At 47.0% G+C, this 19,644-nt stretch overlaps 1 protein-coding gene across 1 annotated transcript; it reads right to left on the minus strand.

Moving 5' to 3' along the window:
- Positions 1-8,463: 8,463 nt before the first annotated feature.
- T265_02708 (hypothetical protein) lies at positions 8,464-15,773 on the minus strand (the record flags this gene model as incomplete). Its single annotated transcript, XM_009167010.1, has 5 exons — positions 8,464-9,454; positions 14,240-14,491; positions 14,564-14,623; positions 14,658-15,097; positions 15,134-15,773. 5 exons carry the CDS (start codon positions 15,730-15,732, stop codon positions 8,679-8,681), a joined length of 2,127 nt encoding a protein of 708 aa, XP_009165274.1.
- Positions 15,774-19,644: the final 3,871 nt, after the last annotated feature.

Here is a 19,644-nt window from a genome sequence, read left to right on the forward strand (position 1 = left end):
ACCCTGGTCATCTCCCAACCCAGACCTGGGCGACCTGCCAGTATCCCCGCCCAAGTACAGCCATATACCCTGTATTTACAAATAATCTCGTGCCACATCGTTCGTCGCGTAGCCCAAGCCTAGACAGAGGCCGGGTTCGAACTACGGACCTAACCACTGAGCCATCCCGCTCCGTTGCAGGTACTTCGAAATCACTCTTCAGACCTCGATCCTCCGTTCATGCGGCAGGCCAACGCTTGCACTCTGAAACAAACTGGAACACGGATGGCTTTTGCTTATTTCGGAGTGGCGGAAACAACTTGACATAGAGGGGAATGATAGATGTTGCGAAAGACTTGGGCACTGTTCGCCTTCCAGAATGGGATCCACGGACTCCCCTTGTGCTTGACTGGAGGCGTCGAATGTCATGGAGGACGTCGGTGGCGTCCAAGCAGTCAGCCGCGAAGCATCAGTATTGAAAACTGCTATGCTGCCGATGATGACATATTTTCCATCTAGTTTCTGGGGGGGGGTGTAGTCTACTAAGGTACTACCAGGAAGGGTGTGGCGTGCTAGCCCTGGAAGACCATTTCTAGTGTCAACTAATGGAGAAAAAGATTAGAGATTGACAGCTCGAGAAGATAGAAATTGGACAGCGGGTGTTGGGAACTACTGATGAATGCCCACTGATACTATCAAATTTGCGTGATGCAGCAGTTCCCGTCTGAGGCCTGGTCGATGCAAAGGTTGATGAGCGTCTCGCACATCTGCGTCCCCTTAATTTTGCGGCGTTATATGATAACCCCGTCCCAGGCCATTCGACGTAGGAAGCACATACCTGTCGCCACCGTAACTGTCCATTGGTTACCGGCTTAATCGCCGGTTCCGGAATATCGTGCAACACCAACACAATCGAGTGAGACTCTGTCGCCAACTTCGACTATCTCCACGAAAGTACTGGGGATCGTATGAACCAAAAACAACTCCCAATTTTAAACGTATTACTTCCCACTTGCCCTTTGACCAGATGGCTTCCCTCCACGATGATTATCCAGTACGATTATCATCATCTGCCCGGTTCAGTTATTGGTACGTTTATTTAATGCAAACCATAGTAACTCATCTCTTAGAAACTACACCACAAAGCGCAATTCCCACCATGGGTTTAATGTACATGCTCCAAAAAACGGCTATTTCGGCTTGGTAAGAGTGCCCATCCCCGGAGGTGGGGGGCTTCTCCTCCCCTCCCCCCCCCCAAAAAAAAATAGATTATCTCTCACTCGGGTCCTATGGCATTCGGTCTCAAATAGGATAATCCTAACTTCTAAACCACGCAGCGCATGATCTTGTCAACAATGGCCAGCTAACAAAATTTTACTGATATCAATTGGTCATCTTGCCAATAGGATGAAACAGTCGTCTCATCTGTACGTGACCGAGTCCGTACCCTATGATTTCCTTGTGACACCATCCTCCAGACGAGACCATCTGTGATTGGTCGCTTGGAGCTTCTCAACTGCTTCAGTGGTAGGTCCCTCTACGCGGTCATCCCAAGGGAACAATTCTTGCTCTAAAGACTTGTTCAGAAGCAGCGATCAAATGTGAAGCTGAATCTGCTTGAAAGACCGGCCAATAATAAATTCTTCCGTGAACCTTACAACCGTTGGAGGAAAAGTGACTTGTTTTGACGGATAAAGTGGTCTTTCTTAAGTTGAAAAATTAAGACTACAAGAAAATTAATGCAGCCCAGATGACGCTACCTGTCGAGAATACATTGTGAAGCCTAGGTAAATTCGCGGTAGCCTCCACAGTGGAACGGAAGTCTTGCCATCAGCACAACCTAGCCCTCATTTGCCTGGCTCCCTGGAACTTTTAGGGCTATTTTTAGGCTATGAACAACTAAATATTGTCCGCTGACAGAAATGTACCTATAAATGGTTTCGCTAGAAAGGGAAAAAAGTACAAAGCAGATCGGTTTCATGTTGCGAAGTCAGGACTGTCCATTTCGAACATAAAGAGGCACGATTTACGGACACCAAGTTCATCAGTTCCACCTTCCCCAGAGAGGCTGCCCTCCCAACCTACAAGCAACTACCAATGAACACGTCAACTCGAGGGACACCGTGCGCTTGCTATGACATAGTTTAATCAAGTGTGCTAAAACTGCAAGTTCGGAAGTCTCGCCCCTATGGGATGGAAAACACCCACACACACGACCTGATTCATACGGGTATCAGACGCTGATTCAAGTGAAGTCTACAAAACGCTATTCTAACTTTCCATGGTGACACTGTCAATGACAGTGCAGTCCTTCATGACACGCTCGTTTTACTGCATCTTATGGGAGACGAGTCAGAACAAAACGCCGCCAGCTTCGAGTCTCACTAGGTCATCACAAAAATAAACGGATAAACACGATATAGAATAGGAAGGCAAATAGCAGTCCGCCACACAAAGTGCACAATCGTTCAGCCATTACACCATTTTGGTGCCTAACTGCTATGCCAACCGAAGGTTGCACGAGGGCTGGAATACTGCGAGGTTGAAAGCTTAGACAGGGGAAGTCGAGAGGCAGAGATGGGGTCCGAACCACGGGCTTTCCGATCAGTAAATTCGCGCTCTAACCATCTCGCATGCCACACAAATCGGAACCAATCGAAGGAATAAGCTAAAACAGCCGGCAACTTCTACTCTTCTGTACCCCGTTTCCGCTCATTTACTGTAGATATTTCCAGATACACTCAAGCACAGTTTATATAAATACTTGTTTGTTCCCCTACTGTTCGTTTTTGACCATGACAATATCATTTTATTTCCGGTGGATTAGTACAATGACTCCTCGATACACTCTCCTGATATTTGGACTCAAGCACGGCACCAGTTTCGAGATATGTGCTGAAAAAGCCTTCATATACCAAAAAACAACGCTGGTCAGGTGTGAAAGCGTGTCTATCCATTCAAAGTCCAATCACCATATGTAGGACATCGAAGACCGAAAGATTATTCTTTCAACTTTCCACCCGCTGCGAGCTCACGTAACATAGTTTGGGATGGAGAGACCAACATATTGAGTAGGCACAGAACAAGGTAAGATGGGAACTCATTCACGTTGATTTGCTTGTATGCGCGTAAAACAAGTTTGGGGAAGAGGAACAAGAGCATTACTTTTTTGGAGGACGGGGTAAAGCCTAAAAACTTTCCAAAATACGAGACCGTTCTGTTTGAGACTTCACTAAGATTTCGGAGTAAATTCAATCAACCATATCAAACAGATGCGACTGTGGTCGCAGAAAAATCACTGTCGCAAAAATAGTAAAGACCACCTGGTTCTCGAACATTCCAAACACATGGACCCTGCAACTGTGAACCATATGATTCAGGGATTGTATTGCATGATATAAGGCCTACCTTTCCTGCACTCTAGTTTCAGTACGCGAAGAGAACTCCTCCTTTCAGGAGACAACCGCACACTTCAAATACGCCAGTGGGACAGTGGATGACCAAGTGAATGAGTCACCGGTACTAACGAACGCGACCTGTGATCGGTCGCTCAAAATTACGACTCAAGAGTGTAACTTGTTGGGAGCTGGGTGACTTTATTACGTACCACGTAAATGCTACTTCGCCAGTACTAAGTGGGATTGCCCGACAGTTAACGTGAGGTATTTTTCTCTGGAATCCAAGAATTTTTGTAACCCATGTACGTGATATTACTTGTGCGCAATTTATGGTTGTATGTGGGCTGAGAAACTGCCAGGTTGCCCACAGCTAAACAGGACGATTAGAGTGCTAAACTAACAGCTGTGGGTCGCACAAAGCGTCACACCATGGTAAGGTCCAGTCGCCTCGTGACCATGAAAATAAGCACTCGACATCACCGAGTGGCTGTACAATTAGTATATGGCGCACTATGGTCGAACGGTTTTCGCCCGTAAAAAACGCAGCAGCCACATATTGCTTGTACCTTATGGCTTCGCACACTAAAATCGGAAAAGAATACAGGATGGCATCCCCTTCAAAGTTCTCCAGGAGCTAAACTAGGTACCTGCACCAAGATGTGGAAAATCAGCCACTGAAAATGCTAGGTTTGATACAGAGGCACCAGAAACGACGCCTTGTTCGTTCATGCCTTGGTCAGGACACTAAATAAACCGACTGGAGATACCACACAATGGATCCGGAATGAACCTACGTATGGCCCACCACTAACGTAGACGTAAGTCGATCGTACACCGTACTTACCAGTGCTACATGTGTGGTCCCTGGAAGTCGACAAAACCGAAGTGTCATTCACTCTTCTACAAACGTAAATTGCATTGGAACAGAGGACTTTGTGGCAGAATCAACGAGAAACTTATGTACAGCCTAACATATTTCATCACCCAATGAATGCCTACTCTATCACGGTTGCCGCTGCTCGGAGACAGGTCGCAACGGACTTATGCGAAAAAATGTACTATGATAATTGGGTGAAATTCAGCCTTAGCTCCTTAAAAGTTCCCACAAGAAGTCAAGTGCGGAACGAAAAGGACTCTGTAGGCTGTCAGTGGAACAGAAATCAGTCTGCAAAAGACGCATTTTGTATGAACTGTCGACTGTGCGCGGCAGCGATAAGATGCATTGTTAGAACTGATATAAACGCACACAAGACTGCCAAATACACTGAGTTCGCAACCACGCACTTTCCCAAATCAGATCAACGTCTTTATTAAAAGGAGAACCAAACTGAAATGACACATTCATTCCACCTTGTAGTACGTTCTTCCTTTAGTTATTTTTCCAGGCTGGGGGCTGTGTTCGAGTTTGTGACCAAATAACCACCAATAACTTATAGTGGAGGCTTCTCGTCACAATGTACTCGCCAGCTTGTAGATCCAACCACGATACATCACATAAACACAACTAGAAACAACGTCGTTATTATACCGAGGATAGATGCAACATCGTTCAGTAATCGGATTTGTGAAATGTACTAACGACATGTAAGTAATCCAGGTGGACTACTCGTTCATCAAAATAATGATTGACGTTCGGTAGAAAACTGCCTCGCCAACCACACGTACACGTGCCTATCGCAGATGCCATGAGAAAAGCTGTCTACATATAATCACCGGTTGTTCTTGTAGACCATGTCAGTAACTGGGCATACTGAGGGAAGAAAGCGTTGGCCTATGCCATTCGACGAAGAACAATGCCGGCGTACATACATGTATAAGTGAAGCTTGTCAAGTTCTTGAGTCAGGATAGCCATCGTGGTGATCAACACTCGAGCGTGAAAGTGGATCGCGAAAACTCTATGCGCAATATATTCACTGAATACCATGGGGAAGGAAACGGGTTACCGAAATGATTGTGATAAAACAACCCTAAAAGATCCTTCTTGAGCCTGGCCTGAGCATTCGAGTTTTCATCCCCCATAAAAAGATCATGTACATGGTAATCGAGACCCTGCCCTCTTGAGTTAGGTTCCAAAATCAACCACGCTGAAGATTTGCTCTCCGCTGAATACAGAGTTCAAGCAGTACCGAAAAACAGCCCTCATCGTCAAATTGTCCTAGGCTCATCAGCCTAGACACGATGATCAGTGAAATACGTTAATCACAGCGGTAGCACAACCAACCCTTCCGCGCTGAGGCCAAAAAAACGGAATCCTTTACTATCTTCCACTGGTGAGAAAACGCCATGATTAGATAACTTGATTAACTCAGGAGCAACCCACTGTGCACAAAATCTTCTCATGTAAAACCAATTCGATAACGATACTTTCAGACTTTGACATGACGACTACGACGGATTCCATCAAAGCAAGCAGTCTTTTTTATTTTGAACCTGTACCTGATTGAGTGCAGTCCAACTGGAACAGACACCAACCATGAAGTGGTGTCATCTATTGGTTTCTGGTCTGTGTAAAGACGCCCTAAGATGATTTCGGCACAGTTCATATAAACGGGCTGAACAGTCACACAATACACGGGTTCACTACTCTATAATGGACAAAGTTCATCTTTCCAAATCATTTACACAGGACCATACTCTGATGACTAGCTGAGTTTTTGGCAAGCATTTCCAACGCACTTCTGTCGAAGGTAGAATACTAGGTTACGTAGAAGCGTAGAAGGAAACGTAGAAGCGCGTTTCAGCCTTCCATTGTGACTATTTAAGGGTATAAATGATCATCTCAACAGAGTTCATTTCATTTTTCTGGAAATGACGACGCCAATTGTCAAATATGCCTGGCGAAGTTGAGTGACCGAAAAACCGAGTCTCGTCTCCGATAAGTAGATACTACATTTAGATTGTCAAACGACGTAAGCAGCTGAGGAGCGGTAAAAAAAATTTGCCACTCATTGTCCTGAGCTAAATTAGGACACGTTTATAAAATGGACTCTCGTTGCATGAAACGAAGTCCATTAGTACCGGTCAGTTCTTAAAGTCTAACGGTAACAAAACAATTCGACCCTACCAAACACGCAAGGAGCCACGATAGGCCTCCAGACCTCGCACTAGAGTCGAGAAAAGTCTCTCAGTTTAGTACGGATGTGGACTGACGACTGAAGTTATTATTAATGTACTGACCAGGAGGCGCAGACCATCGTCATCCGCGGTACCAACTCAACAGCAGTCAACGATCCGCGAATACATCAAACAAAACCGCCTTTTTGTGAGGTGCTTCGTAAAAGCGCCTAAGGAAAACGTTGCATACACACACAATAGGGAACATGCAACAAATACAGAACCTTCAGCTTACTGAGAGAGCGCTCAAGTGACGTTGGAATCAAAATCGCAAGACAGTAAACCAACCGAACTGGGCATTCATGGATTGGTCAGTCAAACCGGACCACCCACGTAGACAGTGAATCGACACAGGATGAGCGTAACAGCCCAACATGTATGGGGAAATGTCAAATGTCCTAATTTTTTGGATGTCTCAGCTCCTTTTCGAACCTGTACTGCTCACAAATAGGACACCCTGGTCTCACATTGTCTCCCTATAAGCAACCGACACGCCTGCTCTGGAGGACAGAAAAATTGAACAATCCACTAATTTGTTATTGCACTAGTTTGCCTGTAGAAGCACGCCGAGTGAATCACCACTCATCTACAGGAACATAAAGACAGGACTGAGTGCGACAGTGAAGCAGCGTTGTTGTTCATGATGTATTCAGTTATCTTGGGGTTGCAAAGAGTAACACCACCGTGCAGCGGCTGCTTCCATTTTTGGCGAAGCCGCCCAGTGTGAATTACATTACATAAACGACTAGTATCGACATGGAGGATTGCTACGCAAATGAATGGGACGTACATTCAAGCCAGATAGACGCCCATTACAGAATTCAAAAAAAAAAACAAGTTGCACGATCGATATAGCCGGACTGAAAATAAGTAATCTTCGAGACAGGAACAGATGGGCGAAATTGCCGAACGACGCGATATGCAAAAACCGCAGCCCGTATTAAAAAGATCAGGCTGAGTTTTAGGAACGGTTAGGTTTGAAAAACACAAACGCACAGATTATCCCGCAGTTGACCAGCACTACTGAGTATGAGAAGTGAGGAATCTACTTGGAGTAGCTCAAACATCGTTAGTAACCAGCTTACTTCAAGTCAAATTCGAATCACTGACATCATGAGAAATTGGAATTTGAAAAAAGCACACATTCTTGCCATCAGGAGCATGAAACGCGTGATGAAAAGCGGCTAACCTCGTACCGCGGAGAGAAAATTAAAAGGCTCATTCAAACCGTCGTTAGCTCCTCGAATCATCGGTGAACGAAACTGTGGCAGCTAAAACCACTGTACAAGTACGCGGTTACTGCAGCTGACAATGATGATGAATGACTTGACGACGGTCAAGGATGTTTACGTCTAATGGTCACTTCCAAGTCATCGAATGGAAGGCTTCATTCGACAACTTTCCGTTCAAACTCAGTGCATACCTACTTATTTCAAAGACAGTCGAAACTTGGTTAGGGTACCAGCAACGAGAACTCGAAATTAGCCATAATATTGCATTCACCATACATAGTAGTCCCTATTGTACAACGACCAGGCTGGTAACAAGTGCATTCGCTCAGTAAACCATCGTCAATATCCTAGTGAAAATCCTGACGAAAACAGGAGCAACGAAGACCACTCGGACACCCTTACGATAGCATTGGGAATGTACACTTGCCAGTGCTTCCAAACTGCCATCGATGCCCACCAACTTTTAATCCGTTCAACACACTTATTTTGTGCACTAGAATGCCACAACTAACGCCAAGGTAAACTTGTAGATTGCAAACTGTAACCTGCAAAAATTGCTACCATTAGCATCAGGAACACGCGAGCTTAGCTACCACAAATCCGTTACCGAAAGATTTGGGGGGCGTACGCTGTGTAGCTATATTAATAGTGTCATCAGGGAAGATAAGACCCCGCTGAGGCCCAAAGCGAAACGTTGAGACACCGGCCAAAAACGCAGGTTAACAAGTGGAAGTTACTTCGAAAACCAATGTTCGCTCGGTACTAACGTTTGGTGTGAAACAGCAGTCGATCTTCGCATTACAACAACAATGAGGTAAAACGGTGAATGAGAAGAGGTCAACTGTGAAACGATTGTGCGATTGTTTACGTATACAGAGGGCATCGCCGCAAAAGGTCTTTCAATGGGATGACAAGTTGAAGTCTTCAATTTAACCGTAGTACTGCTGTCCCCAATTAGCATTCCAATTGGGAGCGCTCGGCTGTTCCATTCTTTTGTGGAAAAGATGACTGAGGGAACGTGGGCCAACCTTGAGGATATGCATTAGAAAGGGTGGGGTTACCCTGCAAGTTCCCAGATGAACCCCGAGAACGCAGAGCAGAATTGTCCGGAGCGAAATTCTTATTAGCGGGCTCACTCGCGGGAGTTCGAGCTTGTGTCTGTTTTCGCTCTTGTGGAAAACTGGGGTTGCTGGCAGAGAAGGGAGGTGCAGGTGCAGGTCCAGCGGCGTTCCAAAACTGTGGAGTTCCGTTGGAAATCCGGTTATCTCCCCACTGGTTACTTCCCCATGTAGGGTTTGCCGTAGGGTTGTTTGGTTGTTGAGGTTGACCAGGTGGTACCTGCGGACTTTGGTTAACCGCTTTGTCGGTCGGTCCACGCCTGTCCCACCGAGAGGTGGTGTCGGTGGGCGCGGTGCTAAATGGACCGCGTGTATCGCTTTGATGCTGGGAACCCCCGAAATTATTTGCAGGGGCGTTTAGTGTAGATCCTGTAGCGTTACCACTAGACATTCCAGTGCTAGTTCCAGATGGGTAAGTGGCTCCCATAGTATGGAGGCTGGTCGATGAGGAATGCGACTTAGGCATGGAGGCACCATTTTGAAAAGAACCACCCCCGCCGTAGTTAGGGGCTCTCAAATTGTGGTCGGAAAACTTTGAGGCACCACTGGTATAACCGGCGCCCACAGAACTTCCAAAACGACCGGGAGGCTTTGAACTGAAAGATGTTTGACCTACAGAAGATAAGGTGTGAATTCATTTACACCGCGATAGAAAAACGTTCAGGGGTTCCGTAAATCCCTGGACAATGTTAATCACTGTGGACAAGCTGTCGCGATCCGGATGCTCAGCTGGGCGAATCAGTGACAACTTATCCCGCAAACGGCTAAGATGACTTAGTGTACGGCGAAAGTCACGATAAAAAATGTCAGGAATCCCTGAACTAGTCAACAAAACAGGAAGGCCAATCTCGACGGGGTGCATTTCACCGAAGCTATCTACTGAGATCGCTACCTAAATTGGGCGATACGACGCAACAGTATGAGTGGTCATAGAGACTGTAGGATACGACTGCTAATTAACGTCAGTGGCGCATTTGTTGTCAGTTCTCATCCAGATTGACTGGATGTGTCTGGGATTGTAGGTACTTCAGAATGGTTGTTGTAAGCTATCACTAACTCCCCGTCCACTCTTATTCTTTTCTTCACAATAGGGCTTTCAAATAAATCATGGTTGTGCGGCAGCGAAGCATCAGTGTCCAAAACAAATATGGTGCTGTCGATGATTATGAACGCACGCCAGGTGCCGACATTAGACCCCCACCACAGAAAAGGGATGCACACCCCACTGAGAGGTGACCGACCGACTGAGGATTTACGGTGGGTCTGAGGCTATATTGTACACAGGACTTCTAGGTGTGAACTCCACAGAGGAAGTCACACGTCGATCCAAATTTGCCCTACAGCGACGCGTTACTAAATTTCGGTTTGATGGTCCTTTGTACTTACCACCTTGAGGAAATGGTCTGGACATAGGGTGACATAGGGTGAAGTAAAGCACCTGAAAGAGCACTGGAAGCGGTTGCCAGACGACATTCCCTCCTGAGCTGACTGACCAACGGCTTGCAATCGCACCCTTCTGGCTGGACTTCAAAAGCGCACGTATCATATCTGATAAGACGGCTACAGTGATGCGCCAAAATGCGGATAACGAGGGAACCAAATATCAAAAAAATTTCCACTGATTTTCCTATTTATCTCGGGAGAGGCCATTGGGAACAGTCAGAAGTTACCAACACCTTATGCTGAGAGGACAAAGGGTTTCGGTCCCTGCAAGCCTGCTTTTTGAACATATTGTCTGTAACCGATGTACATACGGAATATGAGTACACTCCATTGCAAAAACACGGACTCAAGGTCTATTTGTTTTTCATAAGCGAACAACCGCTACTGCAGAACTGACGGAACGAAGTTGAGCTAGTTCACCCGTTGAATAATGCCTACGCAGGGAACAAATGTAGCTTATTTACCTAGTGACACCGAAAATCCAATATGCAATATGCCGTCAGTCATCATTAAGTACATTGACATTATAGAAAATTGATTCTGGCTCAGTAAGGTCCCCGGGCTAGTGCACCACAAACTCAAGTTTAGAACTCCATGTTGGAAAACTACGTTGACACCGTTCAAGAAAGTCAAATCACCCGTTGTCCGTAAAGAATCCACACTTCGAGCTCCCACGCGGCAGCAAATCAGTCGGTCGTGAGTCATTTGGAAAAAGCGGCATGCCTCACCCAAGGGAAGTGTCACGCGAATTTGACCCACAAACCTGGGACCGAATTTTTCAAGTATCGAACAATAATATGCACGTCAATGTAGTAGACAAAAGCTGCCACTATTTCTCAAAATATTTCGAACATCAATCATCAGGAGCACGAGGGTCTACATGGAATAATCAGTAAGGTTGAGGCCATACAACAACCAGAGCGTGTCAGAAGAGCAACGCATCAGACATTAGACGACAACTGCCATGAAAGGATGCTTTGACATGATTTTTCACACCCTACGTCGCCTTTTACGGCGGAAGGTTTGGGAATTGAACCAACCTCTGATGGGTGCAGGCAGTACGTGTGCATGTTTAACGTACCACTGACATTCACATATTGACTAGCACTGGCGTCAGTTGCCAGTTTCTTGCCGTAGGCAACAAGTCGGTTTGTAAAAGAACTCAGGGATACACCTAGGCCGCCGACCGAGAAGGCAGTGACTAGAAACAAAGTTGCCACAATCACGAGCTGGTGTCTCAACTCATGCATGCGTCAAACGCTGGGTGCCTCATTGGCAGTTAACCCGATTCGGTCAATTTGTAAAAAAAGGATAGGATGAAAAGTGATCTCCCCGATAGCCCATTATCCCGATAACCAACCATTAACATGAAGCCACAAGAATTGACGTCCTTAGACTGACACGGCGTTACGCACACCCAACCCAGTTACCGATAACATCGTGACTTTTTGGAATCCTCATCCAGTCGTGCCAGCTTTTCGACACCTCTGCTCAAGGTCGAATCTGGTACGGATAACATCAATTAAAGGAGACTCGGAGCGCACAGAACGATCGGATCGCCACGACAGGCAGCAACAGAGCTTGTTTCGTCATTTCATCGTGCATTTTGGTACCGGCCGACACTGAATTATAGATATAACAAGTCAGTTTTGTAATGCAACCAAGCAGTTTCAGATCATTGCCCACATGCCTCACGCTGCTTTGCACATAACCCCGAAGCCATAATCCACAGTCTCGTGCTGCAACTTTTAGTTCCTCTTTCGACAGCCCGGCAGCCGTACGATGGAAGCGCAAACAATTGAGCCGCTTGACTCTGTATAACCGCTTCGAGAGCTCAATACGACATGGTCGAGGTAAATTTCGATTGCAGCTTCAAAGATCACCGTACAACACAAAGCCGAAGATGGGGAAGGGAACTTGGTTCGGGTGATATTAAGTGGATGAAAGAAGTGACTGATTTTACAGGTTGTGAGTCAGAGATGGTCAATTAGGTCTTCTGAATTTGTTGACAGCGTGTTGCTCTTGGGTCAAAAAGGCCGATCACAGTAGGTGGGGAAGAGCGCACACGCAGAGCAGTGTGCAAGTGGGTCAGTACGAGCTGCACGTTGAAAATTAGTACCCAAGTTATGGGTCGTCGACGTATGCTAATTCCATACTATCGGTGGAATTTCGCAAAAACTATGAACCGGAGTGCTTCAATGGGGACACAAAGTGGAGCATAACAAGCATAAAAACCCGTACCCATATGCCTCCACTTGTGCCAGAGATAAAGTTAAAGCGCAAGCTTCCGGTTTGCGATAGGATACGTTGATGGCCTCTACCTAGAGTCGGCGGTGTAGCAACAGTAGTGCTTCGCCAAAGTATAAAAACTCTAAAAGGCTGAGTCACAACAATGACCGTTCACCATGGGATCACTGTAACGTAAATGAATCGTACGTTTACACATGATCAGCTGGTAAAAGGTTTCCCGGAGAAATGCTGATTGAGTGATGAACAAAAGCGAACGACGATGAGCCTCAAGGAAGGCGAAACCAGTCGTGGGTCGCTGGAGTCCGTATCAACCCGTGTGGTGCACCGTCGAGAAAAAATGCGGTTTCATTACCAAACAACAAAATGACCTTATCTTCATCAACACATGCTTCGATTGTTGGATACCAACCCATCGTTGGCACGACATTCAGTTGGGTAATCCTGGACACCGAAATTGTCTGTTTGAACACGAATCACTGTTGGTACGGTGTTCAAAACCACGGTTGGAAAAAAAGCCCATCCGATCACCACTGAAAACTACGGAAGCACGTCACCGTAGCTGGTCTTCATCCAGGAGAGACACCACTAAAAGAATGACCGTGGACAGCAGCTCGATGACGGCACGAATAACCACTACAGCTGCGTTCCAGGCGAACCTCATGGGCACTGCGGATCCACATGATCAAGGCATGTGTAAATGTTGTATATCCCGACTGGTTAATTGCAACACAAAAAAGATTCACCGCCTCAATCCAGTATACTCCAGGATCCACCATTGTCTGGGAAAATGGGGGTAGCACCGATGGTTGCGAACAGGCTGTACGGGAACATCCGGGACTTCTAGTACAGCTGCACAGATTCAATCTCCTCGATGACAGCCCACTCGAGGAGTAGCACTTGTTTTAAGGTTGTGGTAACTTATACTTACCTTCAGTCAGCGAGCGGCGTCCTAACATCATCCTAACATCGTGGCCAATAACGAAATGGATGGTAGTCCCAGAAACTAGGAGTCTGAAGCATACAGCATCCAGAGTAGCAGAAGCAACTGTGGCAGAAAATACAAACTTCGCAAGCGTGAAACCACACCGCGCGTCGACGTAAACCCATTTCACCTGAACAGGCGTAGTCACGGGGTATCTCGTGACCCATTGCTTTTTTTCTGGGAGGACCGTCGATCAGGTGTAGCGCCCTTCGGGCACAGTCACGGTGCAGCCCGAATGAAGAACGACGGGTTGAGATACCTTTAGGCTACTGAAGCCAAGACAGGAACCGGAGTTCCTTTCAAACCACAGACATATCCTAAGTAAATACGCAAGTTTGCCATTCAGCACATTTGAGCTCGCGAACAGCAGGCACGGTGGCGTAACACGTTATTATAGCACAAAATAAAGACGAGGTCACTTCACGGCATCCTTATTCAACGCCTTACCGCGAAGGTATTCAGTCGGGAAATGCGTGAACCCATAACACGACGCAAGTAACCACCGGAGCATGTTCAACTTCGGACACCCACCAGATTTACGTGTTCGTTACAGAAAAGGACTGCGTCTGGCTAAAGCGTCAACCGACCCCACGGGAACAGATGGTTAGCTACCCTACGGATTGAAAACCGCCAACATGGATGAAGGCCGGAAATGCTACTGAACACCCGAGCATCCTGCTTTGGACAGCCAGCCACACATAATAGAATGTAACGTCACTTACCTCTCTTTTGATATTTATTCCTTCGCCCGGCGTCGGAAATACCAGACATACGAAATAGTTCCGGATTGACCTCTTGATTAGCCTCCTCTAATATGTCGATCAACTCACGGGCCTGCTTCATGTTCTTCGACGTGAAGAAAGTGAAGGCCGTTCCTTTCTTATCACTGCGAGCAGTACGACCGATGCGGTGAATGTAATCCTCTGTTTGGTTCGGGAAGTCGAAGTTGATGACATACTGTATGTCGTCGATATCTGAAAAGGTTATTCTCAACATTAGTCATGCAAAAACCAAGACGAGAATTAAAATACAGCAAATCAACTCACCCAGTCCTCTGGAAGCCACATCGGTGGCGACAAGAACGCTCAGTCGACCGTCTCTGAAACCTGAGAAATGAATCAACTTGCTGAGTCAACTTACTCCCTAGAGTCATTTCTCTGTCACGCTGCTGTTTATCACCATGCATAGCACCTACCGCAAATCCTCGTCGGCGTAATGTGTACGTAATCTGATCGGTCTTTCTTTTGGTTTCTACGAATACGAGACATCGCTCTCGACCGAACATTGTCAGCAGTTGTATCAGTCGTTGCTCCTTGTCCCACTCATCAATAATTTCAACGATTTGTGTGATGTTCGGGTTAGCGTGCAGAGACACTGACCCAATGTTCACCTGGATATAGTTTGTCAGAAAGTCCCGCGCCAGTCCCTGCACCTCACGTGGCCAAGTGGCGGACCACATAAGCGTTTGTCGATCGGGACGAATATTAGAGATGATGGTGCGTATCTGCGGCTCAAAACCCATGTCCAGCATCCTGTCAGCCTCATCGAGGACTAAATAGGTGACACGAGAAAGGAGTTTTCTGCGGAGGAATAGGATTCAAAACCAAACAACTTACTTCTCAGACCGGATGAAGTCTATCAAACGACCAGGCGTGGCAATACACATTTCGCCTCCACGCTGTAGATCGCGCAATTGAGGACCACGAGATGCTCCGCCATAGAAACACATAGTGCGCAACCCAGCTGCGGTTGCAAACTGCTGAGCGACGCTTAGAACTTGTTGAGCCAGCTCTCGGGTAGGCACCAGAACCAGGCATATAGGCCCTTCACCTCGCAGTAACCGCGGTTGTGCCAGAATATGCACGATAGCTGGTATTACGAAAGACGCTGTTTTTCCAGATCCTGTTTGTGCGATGCCAACCACGTCGCGACCAGAAAGTCCCATAGGCAGACCCTGTGCTTGAATTGGAGTAGGGCCATGCCACCCATTGTTAGCTATGACCCGCAAAATATGATCAGGAAGGTTTAATTCGCCGAAGGACAACACAGGCCGAGGGATGTTCGGGCCGGATAATGTCATCTTATACTCCGTACGAAAGGCCTGAACTTCGGATTCCGACCGGGCAGTTGTTGCGGGGTGTTCTATATAGAAGCATTTTTCGAACTTCGGAAGGTCTGCCAGATTCCACTTTGGAGGAGGCACGTCCATACTCATATCAAACTTGCCACGTTTATTGCTTGGCCCGGAAGTGGACCATCTTAAAATTATGTGATTAACCAAAAAAACCTCACCTTCGCCCCGGGGAGCGCCCCCTAACCTGACTGCCAGAATTAAACCTTTTCATCACAGTACCCGACAGAACGCGAGTTAAAAAAATGGCATCCAAAGGTCTAGAGGCAATGACTATTAAAACAATTCTACGGAAATCTTAACTGCCGCAATGGATTGACGCAGGGCGTCCCGTTATGTGGATGGTCTAACTTCATAATAGCCTCGTGCAGCAAGAAAGTTTCATACTATCACGTTTTGCGCAACCCGCAACGTTGATTGTTAGCCATTACCTTGGCTTTAGAGGCGCGTGTTTTGAAAGGTCGACTCGTTCGGTCGGCCGAAGGGCGATCGTAAGACGTGCTCCGAAACTTTCCTCGAAACCATCGGTTGAATTATGGGAACTTTAACAGAAATTCGATGATACATATTCAAAACTTTAGCTTCTCCCCATACAGCTGCAGGCTTCTTGGAAGTTATTCAAACATACTGAAAGACAATTATGCGTGCGGGATCCATTTTTATGGCTGCCATGTTTGATCGTGATTTCACCGTGAAAACGCTAGGAAATTTTTGAAAAGATTTATTTATTTACGTGCGTATCCTGCAGTGGGCATGAAAATATTTTGAATGATTGCATGGACAAAAATTACGTCCTCTCTGTGTGCGCCAACTCAAAATGGAGCAGCCATTCGCGACATTGTATTGACGGATTCACGGGCTGATACGCAGGATCGAGGCTCTTGTCCAAGTTTCCTGTCGGTTTTGCTCCTGGCGTTCAGCGGCTGTCGTTCACCAGAAAGGCACAAGTGAAAAAAACGTAGCACTGTTCTTTATGCTCTCAGCGCGGGGCAGTTCGCTTGACAGTGCTTTGAACTGGGTTCTTGAAGGAAAGTGGTCAACCGTCGAGGAAGGTTATTCGAAGCAGCTACTACCCGAAGTGAGAGAAAATATTGTCTCATGAGTGTGTGCTATCTGGGCTTGAAAATCTTTTTGCCATTACCTCGCCGTGATGGTTGAGTCAGTGGTGGAAAACCTTTTGGCCAAGCTTTATTCAAACAGATCATAAATAAGAATTGGTTCGCCTCGGAGGCAACGATACTCCAAAGGAATTGGGTGAGGCATCGCGAGGTGCGCTTCGAGCCCCACTGATTTGAGGCCGGCAACCAAATTCGGGGAGGCTCGCTGGGCACGTTCAATGAGGGTAACGTCTTTCGTGCGTTCTGAGTAGACAGATTGGTTGGCGTATTCAAGGAGTGGTTTGACGTAATCCCCATAGAGCACTTTGAACTCCATGCGAGTAATACGGTAGAGGGTGCGCCAAATCATCCGTAAAATGGTAAATGTCTTTTGGGCCGATTTCTCATGGCGCACTGAGGAGGACAAGTATGAAGAGACCTAGAAAACCGAATACTTTGTGACGCCTATCCTCTTGATGTTTTCTGCTCCTTTCTCACCATTCATGACAAAAGCATCTGCTGAGTCTCCTTCAAAAAACATATGGGCGAACTTTTCATCATTCGGAGGAAGGTGCCAGTCCAACGACCGCTGCATTGCATCGTCTACATTTAGTTGCAGGCACTGGCATTGGAACCCCAGGACTTGAAGTCGTCCGCAGAAAGTAGACATGGACTTGCAAGAATATCTGGGAGGTCGGTGACGTAGATCAGAAACAGCCGTGGTCCCAGGAGAGAGACCTGAGGAACCCCAATGGAGGCCGGAGCTGGAGAAGTGTAGGTTGAGCCCAATCTCACTCGAATGATCTTTCGGATAGGAACGCCTTGATCCAGTGAAGGAGTTCTCCTTAAATCCCATAAGATTCGAGTTTGTGGAACAGTGACACATGTGGGATCCTATCAAATGCTTTTGAGAAGTCGAAAAATATGACATCCGATATGAGTCCCTCGTCTTTGGCGTGAGTTAAACTGTCAATAAACACGGACATGTTTGTCACGCGAGAACGGTTTGGGAGAAATCCGTGTTGAGCTGGAGATATGAAGTTGTGGGAAGCAAAGCGATCTAGAATAGCTCGCTTCAGAATGCGTTTCATCACCTTGCACGGCACGCTAGTGAGGCCTGTAGCTCTCAGGCGGCAGTCGGTCACCAGTTTTGTAGATTGGTGTGACAATCGTTTCCTTCAGGCAGAGGGAAGGTGGCCTTCGTCAAGTGACTAGACATTGGTCAGGTTTAAGTGATCTGCCAGGATAGACGAAGTTTTCGATCAGGAGCCTTGGATGGACCTCGTCGCACACCGACGCGCAGAATGGGTTGATCTTGTGCAAGAGTTGACGAATTTTCTCCACAGTGAAGACCAAGTCGGTTAGACATTGTTCGTAGTTACGCCTTGGCAAGTGTGAATGTGCCGCGGACGTTTGGGCTGTATATTGACCTGGATAGTAATCTCCGTGTACCCCGCCAGTATTTTTATGTGGCTCGCAGGTTCTCCGTTCCTGTTCCTCAAGGAGAACGCGGATGGCTTGTTTGTGCAGCGACGTCTCATGTATTTGAACAGCAATTTTCTGTTTCTCCGAGCAAGGTCTAGAGTGGCGGACCGTTTAGTTGCGCTCATTTGGCGGATTTCTGATTGACAACGGTCTCGGATTTTCCGAAATGCCAGCTCATCTTCTGTGTCTCCTGTAGTCAACGTTTTGAAAAAAAGTTGTGACCTTTATTTGGAAGATGCCGGACCCTTTATGGCAGCCTGCGGCCCATCCAGCTGCTTGCTACTTTTTTGGGACGACCATCGCCTCAGCCTCGTGCGCTTACTAGACGATAGTGGTGTATAACTCTTCCGCTGTAGCTGGTCCCATTTTAAAGTTATCAAGAAAGATACTGTTCCTGAGAGGTCTGCATGGCAGAAGTTTGGAAACCACTTTTGAGGTTCAGGATTTCTGGCCCAGTGACAGATAAAAGCAAGGATTAGCGCAGAGTGTGCACCAGGTCCCAGTGGGGGCATTAATTAAAGCCGGATCAGCGGAGCAACTTTTCCCTGATGATGACCAAATCTGGATGAGTGACGCTTGGCCTGCACGGTGTTTATTGCGTGCGACAACATGTTGAATCGAGGTGTTCTGCTGAACGACTTTAGTCGGCGCCACCGCAAAAGGTTCACTTGATTCAACGCGTTGGAGCTCCATCTACAGGGCATTTAGAGCGTTGAAATCACCTATCAGCAAGAGATGAGTGAAGCGGTAGTTGCGACAGTGTTGCTCAGTGGCTTGTAGGAAGAATCGGTCATCTTTCGAAGGACTCCAGGAGCAACGGTAAACCCCACCGAGGATGAAATCGGATCTGCGCAGCAGGATTCGGATCCACAGTGAATCGCAAAGCGTGCTGGAGTGGTATCAGAAAGGACAATCGACGTGAGCAGGGCCGCAGGTAGGTACAAGGCAACCCCTCGTTTTGAGCCAGCTCGGAAAACAGAGTAACTGTCTATCGAGATCTCCGCGTCAGAGACATCTGGTGTGAGCCAGGTCACTGTGAGGGCAAATATGGACGGGTGTTCAAGGCAACTTGACCGTTTAATATCGCAAAGCTTGTGGAAAAGGCTGAGACATTTTGTGGATGAGCATTTCAACGCTGTCTCCGCCGCTTCCGAAGGTGAGAAACTGAGAGTTGTGTAACCGGAGAGAACAGAAGATTCAATACTTGTGCGTCGAGTTTGAGTCCATGGCACCAAATGGGCATCTGTGGCATACTTTTCTGATTGCTCCCTTGGTGGTTTCGAGGGCTGCTTTCCAACTGCAGGAGTTTCATTGCTCCGCGTAAGCCCGGTCCGCGCAGGCCTTTGCCTTCCGGGGACGTCAGTATTCCTCTCCAGGGGAAATTTCTGACCGCTGATGCTTCTAGCTTCCTCAG

The sequence above is a fragment of the Opisthorchis viverrini genome (assembly GCF_000715545.1).
Source record: "Opisthorchis viverrini unplaced genomic scaffold opera_v5_34, whole genome shotgun sequence".
Lineage (NCBI taxonomy): Eukaryota > Metazoa > Platyhelminthes > Trematoda > Opisthorchiida > Opisthorchiidae > Opisthorchis > Opisthorchis viverrini.